The sequence below is a fragment of the Melopsittacus undulatus genome, chromosome 18 (assembly GCF_012275295.1).
Source record: "Melopsittacus undulatus isolate bMelUnd1 chromosome 18, bMelUnd1.mat.Z, whole genome shotgun sequence".
In the NCBI taxonomy this organism is placed as follows: Eukaryota; Metazoa; Chordata; class Aves; order Psittaciformes; family Psittaculidae; genus Melopsittacus; species Melopsittacus undulatus.
In genome coordinates, this window is record NC_047544.1 from 294,628 (window position 1) to 309,617 (window position 14,990).

Sequence of the window (14,990 nt, forward strand, 5' to 3'; positions counted from 1 at the left end):
GTGCACCCCACTTTGCACTGAGCTTCGGGGATCCCCCACAATGAAGCCGTGGGGGGGAGCACCCCAAACAGCCCCCACAGCACGGACCCCCCAAGGGGTACATCCCACCCCACAGGTGACCCCAGCCATGGGGCACCCCATGGGGTCCCACTGAGCACCCCCATCCACCCTCTGCAGTGCCCTGGGGATGGAGGCAGCTCCTGTGGGGCTCAGGACCCCCAAGTGCTCCCCCCCATGTGCCCCCATAGGAGGGGTCCCTGCGGGCCCTGCGCCGCCCCCCCCTCCCGTTCCCATGGTAACGCCTCCAGCGGTTGCCACGGCGACCGGGCGCATTGACGCCACTTCCGCTCCGCGCCTACGTCACTTCCGTTCGCGCCTTTTTTCCTTTCCCCACCCCCCCACAGACCCCCTCATGGCGGCTCCGGGAGACCGGGGCCGCGACCTCTGACCTCTGACCCGTACGTGACCTGGGGTGCTGACAACGGGGGTACCGGGGGGGCCTCTATGGGGGTCCTGGTGCTGGGGGGGGATGTGGGGGGGGTCCAGGGCAGAGGTTGGGGGGGTCCTGGGTTGTTCTGGGGGGTCCGGGGTTGCTTTGGGGTGTCCCTGGTTGTTTTTTGGGGGTTCAGGGTTGTTTTGGGGGGGTCTTGGGTTGTTTGGGGGGTTTTGGGTTGTTTGGGGGGGTTCAGGGTTGTTTTGAAGGGGTCCTGGTTTGTTTTGGGGGTTCTGGGGTTGTTTTGGGGGGTTCAAGGTTGTTTTGGGGGGGTCCGGGGTTGTTTTGGGGGGTTCAGGGTTGTTTTGGAGGTGTTCAGGGTTGTTTTGGGGGTTCTAGGGTTGTTTTGGGGGGTTCAGGGTTGTTTGGGGGTTCAGGGTTGTTTTGGGGGGTTCAGGTTTGTTTTGGTGGTGTCCAGTGTTGTTCTGGGGGGGTTCAGGGTTGTTTGGGGCTCCATGTCCATGCCAGTCTCCTGAGGTCTCTCCTTCTCTCTCCCAGTCCCACCCCTCCAATGTTCTCAGAGCAGGCAGCCCCCACAGCGCAGGGGCTGCTGAGCCCCCCCTCAGCCGAGCCCCCCACGTTCACACGGGTGCCGGTGTCGGGGTACACAGACCGGTGCCAGCCCTTCCGCCTGGGCACACGCAGCTTCGGGCACCAGTATGCACACATCTATGCCGTGCGCCTGGCACGCATGCGGCCCCTGCTGCAGCAGAGAGCGAGGGGCAAGTGGGGTGAGTGTGGGGCTGGGATGGGCTGGGGTGAAGGGAGCTTCAATCCAGCTCCAACCCCAACCCCTGCCATGGAGCAGCTGCTCCAGCCCATGTGTCATTGAGCACTGCCAGGGATGGGGCAGCCACAGCTGCTCTGGGCACCCTGTGCCAGCGCCTCAGCACCCTCACAGGGAACAGCTTCTGCCTCAGAGCTCAGCTCAGTCTCCCCTGTTCTGGCAGGTTCAAGCCATTCCCCTTGGCCTGTCCCTACATCCCTTGTCCCAAGCCCCTCTCCAGCTTTCCTGCAGCCCCTTCAGGCACTGGAGCTGCTCTCAGGTCTCCCCTTCAGGAGCCTTCTCTTGTCCAGGCTGCCCCAGCCCAGCTCTCTCAGCCTGGCTCCAGAGCAGAGCTGCTCCAGCCCTCGCAGCAGCTCCATGGCCTCCTCTGGCCTCGCTCCAACAGCTCCACGTCCCTCTGGTGCTGCTGCCCCAGAGCTGGATCAGGGCTGCAGGGGGGTCTCACCAGAGCACAGCAGAGGGGCAGGATCCCCTTCCTGAGCTGCTGATCACACTCTGGGGGTGCAGCCCAGCACACGGGGGGGGTTCTGGGCTCCAGCACTCACTGAACCCAGGCCATGGGGAGCTTCTCATCCAACATCCCCAAGTGCTTCTCCTCAGGCTGCTCCATCCAGGCTCCCCCAGCCTGTGCTTGTGCTGGGGACAGGACCTTGCCCTTGGCCTTGTTGAAGGCCACGATGTTCACACTGTCCCAGGTCCCCAGGTCCCTCAGGCTCACACAGCCCCTCTGCTTTCCTCACCTTACACATAACGTTTGAGGGTCCAATACCCCACACGTGTTCCTGGGAATATTTCCCTGCTGGGCTTTGTCCCAGCATTCCTAAAACCACAGCTCCTCTGGCATGGTAAAGCCCATGATTGAATTCCACCTTCCTGCCCCAGCCAAGTTCTCTGCTTTGCCCTTCTAAGGAGCTTTTTGGGCTGGCCACTTGTTTTCCTTCCTCTCCCCAGCCTTTGGGCTGTGTGGAGCTGAGCCTGCACCGCTTCCACAGAGCTGGATTGGGCCACGGTGACGGGAACCAGCGGTTTCCTAAAGCTCCACGTGTGGAGTCATGGGATGGGATTTCTGGGCCTGTATCTGCAGAGTGCAGCCCCCTCCCCCTGAGCTGGGGGGCAGAGCCAAGAATAAGAAACCAAACCCGGATTGTTTTTCCTGACTCCAAGTGTTTGCATTCCTGGGATGGATGAACTCGTGTTTCCAGCTCTGCTGAGCCCCGGCTGCCTGTGATCCCCGCAGGGCCCTTGCCATGGACCGGAGTCACGCTCAGCAGGCGCGTGATGAGCAAAGGGAGAGGGTTCTGGGGGGGGAAGTGTCACCCCCCGGTGCAGAGCAAGGCTGGAGGAGCTGGCACAGAGCAGGATCTGGCAGTGTTGATCTGGGAGAGGAGCCCGGCAGTGCCTGGCAGCCAGTCCTGCTCACGGCATGGATGGAGCCATGGATGGGCTTCATGGGCTGCTTTAACCAGCGGGAGACAGGAGTCCTACAGACACGTCCAGGCTTGTGCTGGGGGAGCTGTGGGTTCTGCCTGCAGAGGTGATGGGAGTGCTGGGGCTGTGCTGCTGCCTGCACCTCCTGAGGCACAGATTGATTCCTGGCCTGGTTTCCTCTGGGGACCCTGTGTGTGCCTTTCCTGCCACTGCCTTCACATGGGGATCTCCCCAAACACCTGGCTGTGATGGGGATCCTGGGTGGAGGATCCAGCCCTGACAGGGGGAATGATCTCCTGCCTGTTCAAGCCAGGTGGGATGTTTGTGTCACCTCCTGACGGAGAGCAGGGGCACCAGCCCCTCATACCCAAGGGCAGGAGCACCAGCTGCATACCCAGCACACAGTCCCCATTTCATGCTCCCTCCTTTCCTGGGAATTGCTGGGCATGACCCAGCATCTCCTCCACCAGTGCTGCCTCTTGGCTCTGCTCTGCTGGCCCCATCTGGCCCACACATGTGAGCTGAGCTCTGCCTTGAGGATGAGTGGGAACCTTCCCCACATTCCCTCCCTGCCTCACGTCTGGGCCTGCTGAGCTGTGCCTGGAGCGTGGCTGAGCCCCGGTTCTCTCTGCAGGTAATGACATAGCCCTGAGGAAGCTCAGCGAGCTGCAGGTGGGAGAGAAGTGCTGTGTGGTGGGGACGCTCTTCAAGGCCATGCAGCTGCAGCCCTCCATCCTGCAGGAGATCAGCGAGGAGGTAAGGAGGGAGCATTCCTGGTGCCACCACACACCAGGACCTCAGCCGCCTTCCCTCATGCTTGCTGGGAGCTGCCAGGGCTTCAGCCTGGGGAGCTGGTGGATTATAATCATCTCTGTGCCCACCCCATCACTCTTGGTGCCACCACTTGCTGCCAGCTTGACATTGCTTTTCCTGCCCTTGGAGTGTTTGGATCCAGCAGGATTAGCAGAGCAAACCCCCATTCCCTGTTCTGGAGGATGGGGATGAGGGGGAGAAGCTTTTCCATCCTCAGGGCCGGCTCATAGGGAGCACATTGGGAAGTTTGAAGCATGAGGGTTGGGATGTGCAGGGTGGTGATTGCAGACTCATTTCCAGAGGTGACCCAGAGCTCCGTGTCCCATTTCCTCTTCTCCCAGGCTTTGCTGGGCACTGTGGGAAGCGTTAGGTGACAGCAGCTCCTCTGGGTGCCGGAGCAGCACCAGGGCTGGTTTCCATAAGCAGAGTTTGGCCGGGATGGGGAAGGACTCTTTGCCATGGCTGAGGCTGTCACAGCCTCCCCTGTGTGTGTCTCCCCCAGCACAACCTGGTGCCGCAGCTGCCCCGGCCCAAGTACATCGACCCCTCCGACGAGCTGATCCTGGAGGATGAGCTGCAGCGGATCAAGCTGGAAGGAGCTGTCGATGTGCAGAGGCTGGTGACAGGTAGGGGACAATGGACCCTCACTGGCAGCCACCTCAGGGCCCAGGCTGGGGGTGACCATCCGCTCTGTGCCATAGGGACCATCTTTGCTGTGTACGGCTACGAGCAGGACAACGGGAAGTTCCTGGTGGAGGATCACTGCTTTGCCAGCCTGGCCCCAGCACTGCCCCGCAACGGGCCCAGCTCTGACCGGTGAGCACAGGGACAGGAGGGGCTGGCACCACATCCATGCTGTCCCTGAGCCCTGGGACCAGTTGTCCCCTGGGCATGGTGGAGTCGGTGCCTTGTGCCAAGAGACCATGTACGGGGGCTCATGATCCTACCCCAGCTCTCTGAAGCACCTCATTGTGGGCATGGATGGAGCAGGGAGGAATGGTGCAGGCAGGGTTGGGTGCACTCAGGGCTGGGTGCAGGCAGGGCTGGGTGCGGGCAGGGCTGGATGCAGCCAGGGCTGGATGCAGGCAGGATTGGATGCAGGCAGGATTGGATGCAGGCAGGACTGGATGCAGGCAGGATTGGATGCAGGCAGGGTTGGATGCAGGCAGGATTGGATACAGGCAGGGCTTTGTGCAGGCAGGGCTTTGTGCAGGCAGGGTTGGATGCAGGCAGGATTGGATGCAGGCAGGGCTGGTTGCAGGCAGGATTGGATACAGGCAGGGTTGGATGCAGGCAGGGCTGGGTGCAGGCAGTGCTCACAGTTTCTGCCCACACTCATGCAGGTTTGTGCTGCTGGCATCGGGGCTGGGGCTGGGCAGTGGCAGTGGAGAGTCCCTGCTGAGCACCCAACTGCTGCTGGACGTGGTCACGGGGCAGTTGGGTGCTGAGGGCCAGCAGAGCTGTGCTGCACACATCTCCCGTGTCATCCTGGCTGGGAACATGTTGAGCCAGAACACCCAGAGCCGGGACACCCTCAACAAGGTACGATGGGGACAGGCGCTGGGCAGGGAGGGACCAGCGAGGGGACAGGGTCCTTCCCTCACTGTCTGCCTCCGACCCAGGCCAAGTACTTGACCAAGAAGACGCAGGCAGCGAGTGTGGAGGCCATGAAGATGCTGGATGAGATCCTGCTGCAGCTTTGTGTGAGCATGTGGAGCAGGATGGGGCTGCCCAGGGAATCAGGACCTGCTGGGGGAGGGTGCCTGGCTCCCAGGGCAGGGAATGATGCTCTGCCAGGGGCTCAGGGGGTCCCCTCCCCAGCCACACGTTCCCTTTGAGCCGTCCATGTGGTGCTGAACGGGAACGCAGCGCCCGGCCTGGATCCTGGCATCTGGTCTGTGCGGTGAAGCCAAGAGAGGCTTCCTGTGGGATGCAGCAGGAGCCAAATGGGGGAGCAAGGCAGAGCCGGCAGCAGCTCCAGCTGCTCCCAGCCCCTTCAGAGGGTGTTTATCCCTGTCCATCCCCACAGAGCTCGGTGCCTGTGGATGTGATGCCCGGTGAGTTTGACCCCACCAACTACATGCTGCCGCAGCAGCCGCTGCACCACTGCATGCTGCCCCTCTCCAGCACCTATGCCACGCTGCGCCTGGTCACCAACCCCTACCAGGCTGATGTGGATGGCATCAGGTAAAACATCTGTGCCAGCTCTGGGATCGTGGGGAGTCATGGCAGGTGCAGCCAAGGTGAACCCCCCTTTCTACCTCCAAAACACAGGTTTTTGGGGACGTCGGGACAAAATGTCAGTGACATCTTCAAGTACAGCAGCATGGATGACTACCTGGAAATCCTGGAATGGACACTGCTGGCAGGACACATGAGCCCCACAGCGCCGGACACGCTGGGTGAGGCAAGGGCTGCTGGTGGCTGAGCCAGGCAGGTGTTGCTGAGGGGGTGCAAGGTAACCCCTGGTTTCCATCCCTCCCAGGCTGCTACCCCTTCTACGACGTGGACCCGTTCATCATCACCGAGTGCCCACACGTCTACTTCTGTGGCAACGCTCCCCGCTTCCAGTCCAAGCTGCTCACAGGTGAGTCCTGCCCCTGCAGCACCCCCAGCCCTGCACCAGGGTGTGAATGGGGGCTCATCCACCTGTGTCTGCAGGGGAGGAGGGGCAGCAGGTCCTGCTGGTGACAGTGCCCACCTTCAGCACCACACAGACCGCCTGCCTCATCAACCTGCGCGATCTCAGCTGCCAGCCCATCTCCTTCTCTGGCTTTGGGGCTGAGGATGATGATGGGGACATGGAGGTCAAGCACTGACCCAGCAGGCATGGACTCAATAAACCCCTCAGAGCATACCAGCGCCTGCCACCTTTGTGTCATTCCCAGTTATCCTCCTGGGAGCACTGGCATGGAGCTGCTGATTCCAAAGGAGATTCTCTTACCAATATAACTTGATTTATTTGTGTAACAAAAAACTGTGTGGAGGGAAGTGGGGCTGTGCCTGCCTCCATCGGGCCCTGCCCTGGAGAGCAGGACCACCCCTGCCAACCCCGATGGGATGGGGTGAGGGCTGTGTGCTGCTTCACCCCATCCCATGTCGCAGGGATGGGGCAGCGCATCTCTTGGTGCTGGCCCTGGAGCCCGGCACGGGGGATGCTCCGCAGCCACCCAGCCTAGGGGCGAGCACAGCCCTAGGAAGCAGCATGGTGAGGAGCTGGAGCCCACCCAGAGCGGGCTGCTGGGCTCAAGGAGACTTTGGAAGCGATGCCGGAGCCTGTGGTGAGTGTCCGGCCCTGGCTGAGGCAGCAACGAGGGGACAAGCCCCCCTAGTCACCAAAGTTCACGGTGTAGGTCTCAGCTGTGGTGAAGGGCTGTGCCGTCCCTGTGCCCAGCTCCCAGGTCTCCGTCTCCGTCACCACCTCAGTGACCACCTCCGTTTCGGTCTCCATCTCCCAGGTGCCGGCTGTGGGTGGCTCTTGGCTCCAGGGCACATAGGCTGTGCTGCTGAAGGGGATGTGTGTGGCCGTGGTGGGCGCTGGGGCCGTGGGGCTGCTGGCAGCAGTGGTGGCATTGAGCCTCCGGAGCCTCATCTGCTGCCGCAGGCGCATGCGGTGCCGGAGCCGCATCTGCAGGCGCTCGCGGGGGGTCATGGGGCGGCCGGGCACGATGCGGCGGATGGGCCGGTTCCCGTTCATGGCCATGATCTCCCGGATGCGCTTCCAGTTGGAGCGTGACAGGACGAAGTTGCACTGGGTGGCCCCGATGTCGTAGAGGACGCTGCAGGTCTTGACGCTGGGGTTGTAGCCCTCGGCGCGGGCCGAGACGCGGTACTCACCGGGGTTCAGGATGCGCCAGTAATCCCCACCGCTGGCTGCAGGCAGTGAGGGGACACGGTGCCGTGTGAAGGAAGGGGGCACGGTGCTGCCAGCACCCTGCCCCACAGCCTGCCCCACAGCCTGCCCCACAGCCTGCCCCACAGCCTGCCCCGCGCCCTACCTGTCCTGATGTTGTGGTTGATGCCCCCCACAACGATGGTGGCGTTGGCGATGGGTTCTCCCTGCGGGTCTGTCACCAGGCCCTTGATGCCCCGATGGACCTGGGTCAGGAAGGGGGATGAGAGGAGCTGTGTGGGGCAGGCAGTGCCCTGCCCGCTCCCTGCCTGGCACATCCACCCCTTACCTGCTCCATGAAGGTGAGCAGAGACTCTTTGTTGTTCTCCCACTCCTGCTGCAGCTCACTCTCATGGGGGAACTTGTCGCAGCCCAGGTAGATGGAGAGCTCCAGGCAGTTGGTGTGCAGGTAGCTGAAGTCATTCATGCCTGCAAGCAAAGAGCCAAGCACCCACCTGGCTGCTCGCTCACAGCTCCGTGGGGTGGACACGCCGGTGCTGTCAGCACAGCACCCACTTACTGCCTGCCCGGGGGTGCCACTTGGCGCCCTGCACGATGCCCATGGCATCGGTCACGTCCTGCGTGTGGCATCCGCCGCGGAAGGTCTCGCTCATGGTGAGATGGGCCGAGGCATAGGAGATGGCGAGCCAGCGGAAGATGGCATGGTCAGGGGTCTCCTGCAGCTCGGGGGTCTCGTCCTCGTACTCATCCGGGGGGCGCGGGGCGGCCGCTGGGGTCTCGCTGACAGGACGGGCTGTGTCGAAGGGGTAAGACACCAGCTTCTCACCGCCCTGCAGGTTGGCTCCCAGCACAAAGGGGTTCTTGTCCATCCACGCCATGACAGCCCGCGTCTCCACCGCTACCTGTTGAAGGGGCAGGTGGAGTGAGACATCACCTGCCTGTGATCGCCCTGTCACCTCCCCTTCACTGCCCTTTCACTGCCCCTTCACTGCCCCGTCACCTCCCTTCACTGCCCCTTCACTGCCCCATCACCTCCCTTCACTGCCCCATCACCTCCCTCACTGCCCCATCACTGCACCTTCACTGCCCCGTCACCTCCCTCACTGCCCCTTCACTGCACCTTCATTGCCCCATCACCTCCCTTCACTGCCCCGTCACATCCCCTTCACTGCCCCGTCACATCCCCATCACCTCCCCCCATTCTGGAGCTCACCGTGGCGTCCTCAGCCAAGTAGTGCTCAGGTATGGGGATGTGGTGGTTGGGGAACTTGTGGGGCACCAGCTTCCTGTCCTCAGCTGCCCACAGAGCTGAAGCCAAGTCAGGGAAGTTCTCAAAGAGGTCGTAGCCCTCCTCTGTCCAGTGGCCCAGAGCCCAGTTGCCCAGTTCAGAGCCCTGCAGCAGCCCGGGGCAGTGGTGAGCTGGAGGGTGCATCCCACCACCCGCATCCCACCACCTGCATCCCACCACCCGCATCCATCACCCACATCCCATCCTCTCCATCTGTCCTGTGTTCAGGACCATGGCACCATCCATCACCCACATCCACCATCCCTGCCGTGGTGGATCAACCATGGCACCATCCATCACCCCATCCCTGCCGTGCCCTCACCGCCTCACGCGCCAGCTCGTATCCATCGGGGTTGAGGGAAGGCACGAGGTGGATGCGGGTTTCGGTGACCAGGCTCCGCACCCTGGGGTTGCCATCCTGGAACTCCTTGCACAGGAACTGCATGAGCAGGAGCAGCAGCTCCCGGCCCAGCACCTCATTGCCATGGAGCCCGGCTGTGTACCTGAACTCGGGCTCACCTGCGGGCAGGACACAGGCTCAGGGTGCTGCCTGCACCCCTGCCTGCACCCCTGCCTGCTCCGGGTCCCTTCCAGACCCCTCCTGCCTCACCGGTCTCATGCTCGCCCGGGTTATCCGAGATCTCCATGGCATAGATCTTGAGCCCACGTGAGCTCTTGCCGATGTTGTAGATGCGGGTGATGCTGGGACACTCCTCATTGACCACCTTCATCAGCTGCGGGCACAAGGGGTGGGTGACATGGGGCAGTGCTGGGGGGCTGAGCCCACCCCCTATGGAGGATCCTGTCCCACCGCAGGGAGGTGCTCACCTGCCTCATGTCCTTGTAGGAGTGGTGCCGGAAGTCCAGGTTGTCAGTGGAGGTCACCTCGTTCTGGCTGTAGTAGCTGCTGACGGCTGCGGAGGGGACAGGGACACAACCACAGAACCCCAAGGGTTGGAAGGGACCTCAAAGATCATCCAGTCCAACCCCCTACAAGGTAACCTGGAGTACATCACACAGGAACTTGTCCAGTTGGGCCTTGAGTATCTCCAATGTAGGAGACTCCACAACCCCCCTGGGCAACCTGTTCCAGTGCTCTGTCACTCTCACAGTAAAGAAGTTCTTCCTGATGTTAATGTGGAACCTCCTATGCTCCAGTTCACACCCATTGCCCCTTGTCCTACCACTGGATATCACTGAAACAAGCCTAGCTCCATCATCCTGACACCCACCCTTTACATATCTGTAAGCACTGATGAGGTCACCCCTCAGTGTCCTCTCCTCCAAGCTATAGAGGCCCAGCTCCCTCAGCCTCTCCTCTTAAGGGAGCTGTTCCACTCCCTCCATCATCTTTGTGGCTCTGTCCTGGACTCTTTCAAGCAATTCCCTGTCCTTGAACTGAGGGGCCCAGAACTGGATGCAATATTCCAGATGCGGCCTCACCAAGGCAGAGCAGAGGGGGAGGAGAACCTCTCTTGCCCTCCTCACCACCCCCTTTCTAATGCACCCTAGGATGCCATCTGCCTTCCTGGCCACAAGGGCTCATTGCTGCTCATGGTCATCCTGCATCCACCAGGACCTGCAGTGATGGACACTGCAGAGATGCCAACCCCCCTCCATCCCCCCCACCCCTCTTACTGGAGAGGGGGCAGCCCAGGACCTCGAGGCGCAGGCAGAGGCTCCCGTTCCATGTCTGGGGGTAGATGCGGATGTAACGGGCAACCATGGGCTCAGGGAACTGGGTCAGCACCGGAGTGTCCTTGTCCACGTTACCATAGAACTTCTGCCATGGCAAAGGGGGAGAGACGTAGCCAAGTCAGAGCCAAAGGGTCCCTATTGTCCCCCCCAACCACTTGTGGGGTGCCTACCATCTCCTCGTAGCCATTGGTGTACATCACCCAGTTCTGGCTGTCGTTGCTGAAGCCCACATAGAAACTGGTGACGAAGTCCTCGCTGCGGGAGGAAGGGGACAGGTTGGGAGGGGGTCCCCATCCACATCCCCCCCCCCCGGCCCCAAACCCAGGCCCTGGCTCCGCACTGGATCTGGGAGTCGCGTCCCTGGGTGATGACACCAGTGAACTTGGTGGTGCGACGGGTGTCCACCTCCAGCCAGTGTGTGCGGCTGTCGTCCTCCGCACACCAGGCACCGTCAAAGAAATCATCCTCATTGGGGCCTGCCTGGGGGGGGGACAGTGAGAGGGACATTGAGCATCACTGGGTTGGGATGAACAGGAAACATGGAACCCCCGTGTGCACAGCCCCTATGTAAGGACATGGAGCTGGTGAGTCCAGAGGAGGCCATGAGGATGCTCAGGGGCTGGAGCAGCTCCTGTATGGAGCCAGGCTGAGAACATTGGGGCTGTTCAGCCTGGAGAAGCTGTGAGGAGACCTCAGAGCAGCTCCAGTGTCTGAAGGGGCTACAAGGATGCTGGAGAGGGGCTCTGCATCAGGGACTGTAGGGATGGGACAAGGGGTGATGGGTTCAGGCTGAAACAGAAGGAGTTCAGATTGGAGATAAGGGGGTTCTTTATGTGAGGGTGCTGAGGCGCTGGCACAGGGTGCCCAGAGAAGCTGTGGCTGCCCCATCCCTGGCAGTGCTCAAGGCCAGGTTGGACACAGGGGCTTGGAGCAGCTGCTCCAGTGGAAGCGGTTGGGATTGGAGCTGGAGGAGCTTTAAGGCCCCTTCCAACCCAAACCAGGCTGGGTTCCATGCCACGTGCTGGGATCCCCTGGCTCCGGGGGGGGGGGCAGGATGGGTGCCCCTCACCTGCATGTTGAGGCGCCCGCGCTGAGCACCCAGCCCATGGCGCAGCATGGACGAGGCCAGGAGCTGGTCATCCTCGATGCGGTGGGACTCCAACCCGATGGGGGGGCAGCCTGGGGACAAGGGGGGTGATGGACATCGCCCCACAGCAGGGTGACCCTGCCCCATGGCGCAGGGACACTCACTTGTCTTCTCCTCTGGAGGGTCCCATTCATCCTCATCTGGCTCCCACTTCTTCCCGCCTGGCTTCTTGGGTTTCCCTGGGAAAGGGGCACAGTGATGGGGGCAGAGCCTGGGAGGGATGGGGGGTAAGGGATGGGGACAGGAGCACCCACCTTTGTGGTCCCGGCCCTTCTCCTCTGCCCAGGGGTCCTCCTCCTCCTCCTTGCTGCTGCCACCTTTCTTGGGCTTCCCTACTGGAGATGGGGCATCCATCATAGGGACATGAGAGCACCATGGGGATACAGCATCCACCCACCCATCATAGGGACATCCCACCCACCATGGGGTACACCATCCACCCACCCATCATAGGGACATCCCACCCACCATGGGAATACACCATCCACCCACCCATCATAGGGACATGAGAGCACCATGGGGATACAGCATCCCCCCACCCATCATAGGGACATGAGAGCACCATGGGGATACAGCATCCCCCCACCCATCATAGGGACATGAGAGCACCATGGGGATACAGCATCCCCCCACCCGTCATAGGGACATCCCACCCACCATGGGGATACAGCATCCACCCACCCACCATAGGGACATGTCAGCACCATGGGGTACACCATCCACCCACCTACCCTAGGGCCGTGTCACCCACCCCAGAACCCCCCTCCCCATCTCTCACAGGGTTTGAGTTTCTCCTCATCCGTCTCCATCTCATCCCCTTTGTCTGGGGTTTTCCTGGGCTTCGGAGGGGGGGGCAGCCCATAGGAGACTGTGGGTGCAAAGGGGAGGGGGCTGGGACACCCCTGTGGGGCACAGGAGGGCCTGTGGGGCCCATGGGGCAGGCCTGGGGTCCTGGGGTGCCCCGTGTGCCCCTGGCTGTCACTCACAGTCATCGTAGTCCGGTGGCAAGAAGCCTTCATCATAGTCCCCTTCGGTCACCAGGACGGGCGGTGGGGGGGGGGGCGCTGGGGGGGTCTCTGGGGGGGTAGCTGGGGACGGTAAAAGGGAACCCAATGGAGCCCCTTGTGCCTCTATGGGGTCCCCACACCTCTACAGGGCCCCTGTAGGGCACCTCTATAGGGTGCCAATGTCTCTGTGGGGTCCCCCATGTTTCTGTGGGATCCCTGCAAGGACTCTATATCCCCATGGGTCCCCACAACCCATGGGGTCCCCTCCCCTGTCCCCATGCCCCCCCCAGCCCCAAGCTGCCCCAAAGCGATGTCACCCCCTTTGTCCCCCCCCCATCCTGCCCTGCTCCCCCCACTCACATGGCTCCTGGGGCTGGGGCCAGACCCGGGGGGGGCTCTTCCTGCCGGGGGGCTTGCGGGGCCTCTGCTGCCTCCGGATGTACTCGACTGGGGAGAGGAGGGGGTGACCCTGATGGGGGGTCCGGGGGGGGGTGACACTGATAGGGGGGTCGGGGGGGGTGACCCTGATGGGGGTCCGGGGGGGGACCCTGATGGGGGGTCCGGGGGGGGGTGACCCTGATGGGGGGGGTCGGGGGGGGTGACACTGATGGGGGGGTCGGGGGGGTGACCCTGATGTGGGGTCCGGGGGGAGACCCCCCCCGCACGGGACCCGCTCCCCTACATACAGTCCTCGTAGTCCTCCCGCTCCAGCTGCTCGTTGTAGTCCAGGGTCGGGGGCTCCGGCTCCGGGGGGGGCTCTGCGGGAGGGGGCACGTGGAGAAGGGGTGAGGGGGGGGCTGGTGCAGGGGGTGGCATTGGGGTGTAGGGAGGTGGCATTGGGGTGTAGGGAGGTGACATTGGGGTGCAGGGAGGTGGCATTGGGGTGCAGGGAGGGGACATTGGGGTGTAGGGAGGTGGCATTGGGGTGTAGGGAGGTGACATTGGGGTGTAGGGAGGGGACATTGGGGTGCAGGGAGGTGGCATTGGGGTGTAGGGAGGTGACATTGGGGTGTAGGGAGGGGACATTGGGGTGCAGGGAGGTGGCATTGGGGTGCAGGAGGTGGCATTGGGGAGCAGGGAGGGAACACTGGGGTGCAGGGAGGTGACATTGGGGTGCAGGGAGGTGACATTGGGGTGTAGGGAGGTGGCATTTGGGTGCAGGAGGTGGCACTGAGGTGAAAAGGGTTGCACTGGATTACAGGGAGGTGACACTGGGGCTCAGGGAGGTGGCCCCAAGACCCAGGGCACTCACCAGGCTCTGGGTGCGAGTCCTCCCGGCCCAGCTCCCACAGTGGTGGCTCCTCCGGCTTCCCTGGGGACAGGGCCAGAGGGAGGCATTGGTGGGGACCCCAGACCCCAAACCCAGCCCCAAACCCAGCCCCAAACCCAGCCCCAAACCCAGCCCCAAACCCAGCCCCACACCCAGCCCCACACCCGGCTCATGCAGGCAGTAAAGCCACTGATGGGAGGAAGGCTGAGGGGGGAACGTGACCTCAGGGGGACAAAGCCGGGGAGCTGTGGGACGCAGGGTGATGCTGTGATGTGCCAAGACCCCCCCAAAACCCAGCTGATGGAGAGATGGGGCTCCCCAAGACTCACCTCTGCCACCCCCATCCTCCTCCTCCTCGTAGGGCAAAGGCTGCTTTGGGAACTGGGGTGTCCCCTGCTCATCCTCACCCCACGGAGGCTGTGGGGTGATGCGGAGCTCCGGGGGGGGTGTCAGGGGCTCCGCTGGTTTCTTGCCCGAGGGTTTCTTGGTGGCTTTGGGTGGCTTCTCCTTGGGCTTCTTGGAGCCTTTGGGTGCTTTCTCAGAGCCTTTTGGGGGTTTCTCTTTGGGCTTCTTGGGGGGCTTGTCCCTGTCCCGGCCCCGATCCCTGTCCCTGTCCTTGTCCCGGCCCCGGTCCCGGTCCTTGTCCCGATCCCGATCCCGGTCCCGATCCCGGTCCTTGTCCTTCTTGGATCCCCTCGGTCTCTCCTTGGGTTTCTTGGTGGGTTTTGGAGTCTTTTCCTTCTTTCCCTTCTTGGGTTTCTCTGTCTCCATCAGCCCCGGGGAGCCTGGAGGGAGGAGAACGGAGGGGAAAGGGGGGTGAGGGGCGGCAGAGCCAGGCCGGGGGGGTCCCGCTGCCCCCCCGCGGGGCCGCGGCGCCCTCGCTCACCGATGTCGCTGCCGGTGCCGATGGGGTCGATGCCGAAGCCCAGGTCGGTGTCGGTGCCGTCGCCATCCCCGTCGCGGCCGCCGGTACCGAGGAGGCCTCGCAGGAACGCCTCGATCTCGGCGTCGGTGACCGCGGGTGCGGGAGCCGAAGGTCCCGGTGCGGCCCCGGGCGGCAGCAGCGGCAGCAGCGCGGCCGCGAGCACGAGGCACGACCGGGGCGGCCCCATCGCCGACGGGACCGGGACCGGGAGAGAGGGAGCGGGAGGGGGACGGGGAACGGGGGGGGGGGGGGGGGGCGGTGGGGGCGGGCGGGGGCGGCAC

At 63.0% G+C, this 14,990-nt stretch overlaps 2 protein-coding genes across 3 annotated transcripts; one reads left to right on the forward strand and one right to left on the reverse strand.

The window, feature by feature from the left end:
- The first annotated feature begins 389 nt into the window (after positions 1-389).
- On the forward strand, positions 390-6,473 carry POLD2 (DNA polymerase delta 2, accessory subunit). Of its 2 annotated transcripts, XM_034070428.1 has the most exons (11): positions 390-458; positions 992-1,224; positions 3,343-3,464; positions 4,024-4,147; positions 4,223-4,337; positions 4,865-5,063; positions 5,144-5,224; positions 5,551-5,708; positions 5,796-5,923; positions 6,007-6,108; positions 6,183-6,473. In XM_034070428.1, exons 2-11 carry the CDS (start codon positions 1,005-1,007, stop codon positions 6,338-6,340), a joined length of 1,407 nt encoding a protein of 468 aa, XP_033926319.1. In that variant the 5' UTR covers positions 390-458; positions 992-1,004; the 3' UTR covers positions 6,341-6,473. The 2 variants fall into 2 exon arrangements, with proteins under 2 accessions (XP_033926319.1, XP_030908213.2); XM_031052353.2 differs by lacking the exons at positions 390-458; positions 992-1,224 and adding an exon at positions 1,988-3,021.
- On the reverse strand, positions 6,457-14,935 carry AEBP1 (AE binding protein 1). The gene is made up of 21 exons (XM_034070426.1): positions 14,671-14,935; positions 14,114-14,569; positions 13,767-13,826; positions 13,201-13,272; positions 12,875-12,961; positions 12,494-12,595; positions 12,286-12,375; positions 11,762-11,839; positions 11,612-11,686; positions 11,430-11,539; positions 10,701-10,840; positions 10,531-10,615; positions 10,301-10,445; positions 9,491-9,576; positions 9,273-9,396; positions 8,985-9,181; positions 8,588-8,767; positions 7,934-8,276; positions 7,703-7,842; positions 7,520-7,619; positions 6,457-7,394 (listed from the first exon to the last, which is right to left on the reverse strand). Exons 1-21 carry the CDS (start codon positions 14,894-14,896, stop codon positions 6,850-6,852), a joined length of 3,441 nt encoding a protein of 1,146 aa, XP_033926317.1. The 5' UTR covers positions 14,897-14,935; the 3' UTR covers positions 6,457-6,849.
- Positions 14,936-14,990: the final 55 nt, after the last annotated feature.

Coding starts and splice junctions, on each gene's coding strand:
- POLD2 (XM_034070428.1), top strand. CDS start 1,005: ATGTTCTCAGAGCAGGCAGCCCCCACAGCGCAGGGGCTGCTGAGCCCC. Junction 4,148..4,222: donor TGTGCAGAGGCTGGTGACAG/GTAGGGGACAAT, acceptor TCTGTGCCATAG/GGACCATCTTTGCTGTGTAC. Junction 5,709..5,795: donor GCTGATGTGGATGGCATCAG/GTAAAACATCTG, acceptor TCCAAAACACAG/GTTTTTGGGGACGTCGGGAC.
- AEBP1 (XM_034070426.1), bottom strand. CDS start 14,896: ATGGGGCCGCCCCGGTCGTGCCTCGTGCTCGCGGCCGCGCTGCTGCCG. Junction 11,687..11,761: donor GAAGGGCCGGGACCACAAAG/GTGGGTGCTCCT, acceptor CCCCTTTCCCAG/GGAAACCCAAGAAGCCAGGC. Junction 7,620..7,702: donor TGCTCACCTTCATGGAGCAG/GTAAGGGGTGGA, acceptor TTCCTGACCCAG/GTCCATCGGGGCATCAAGGG.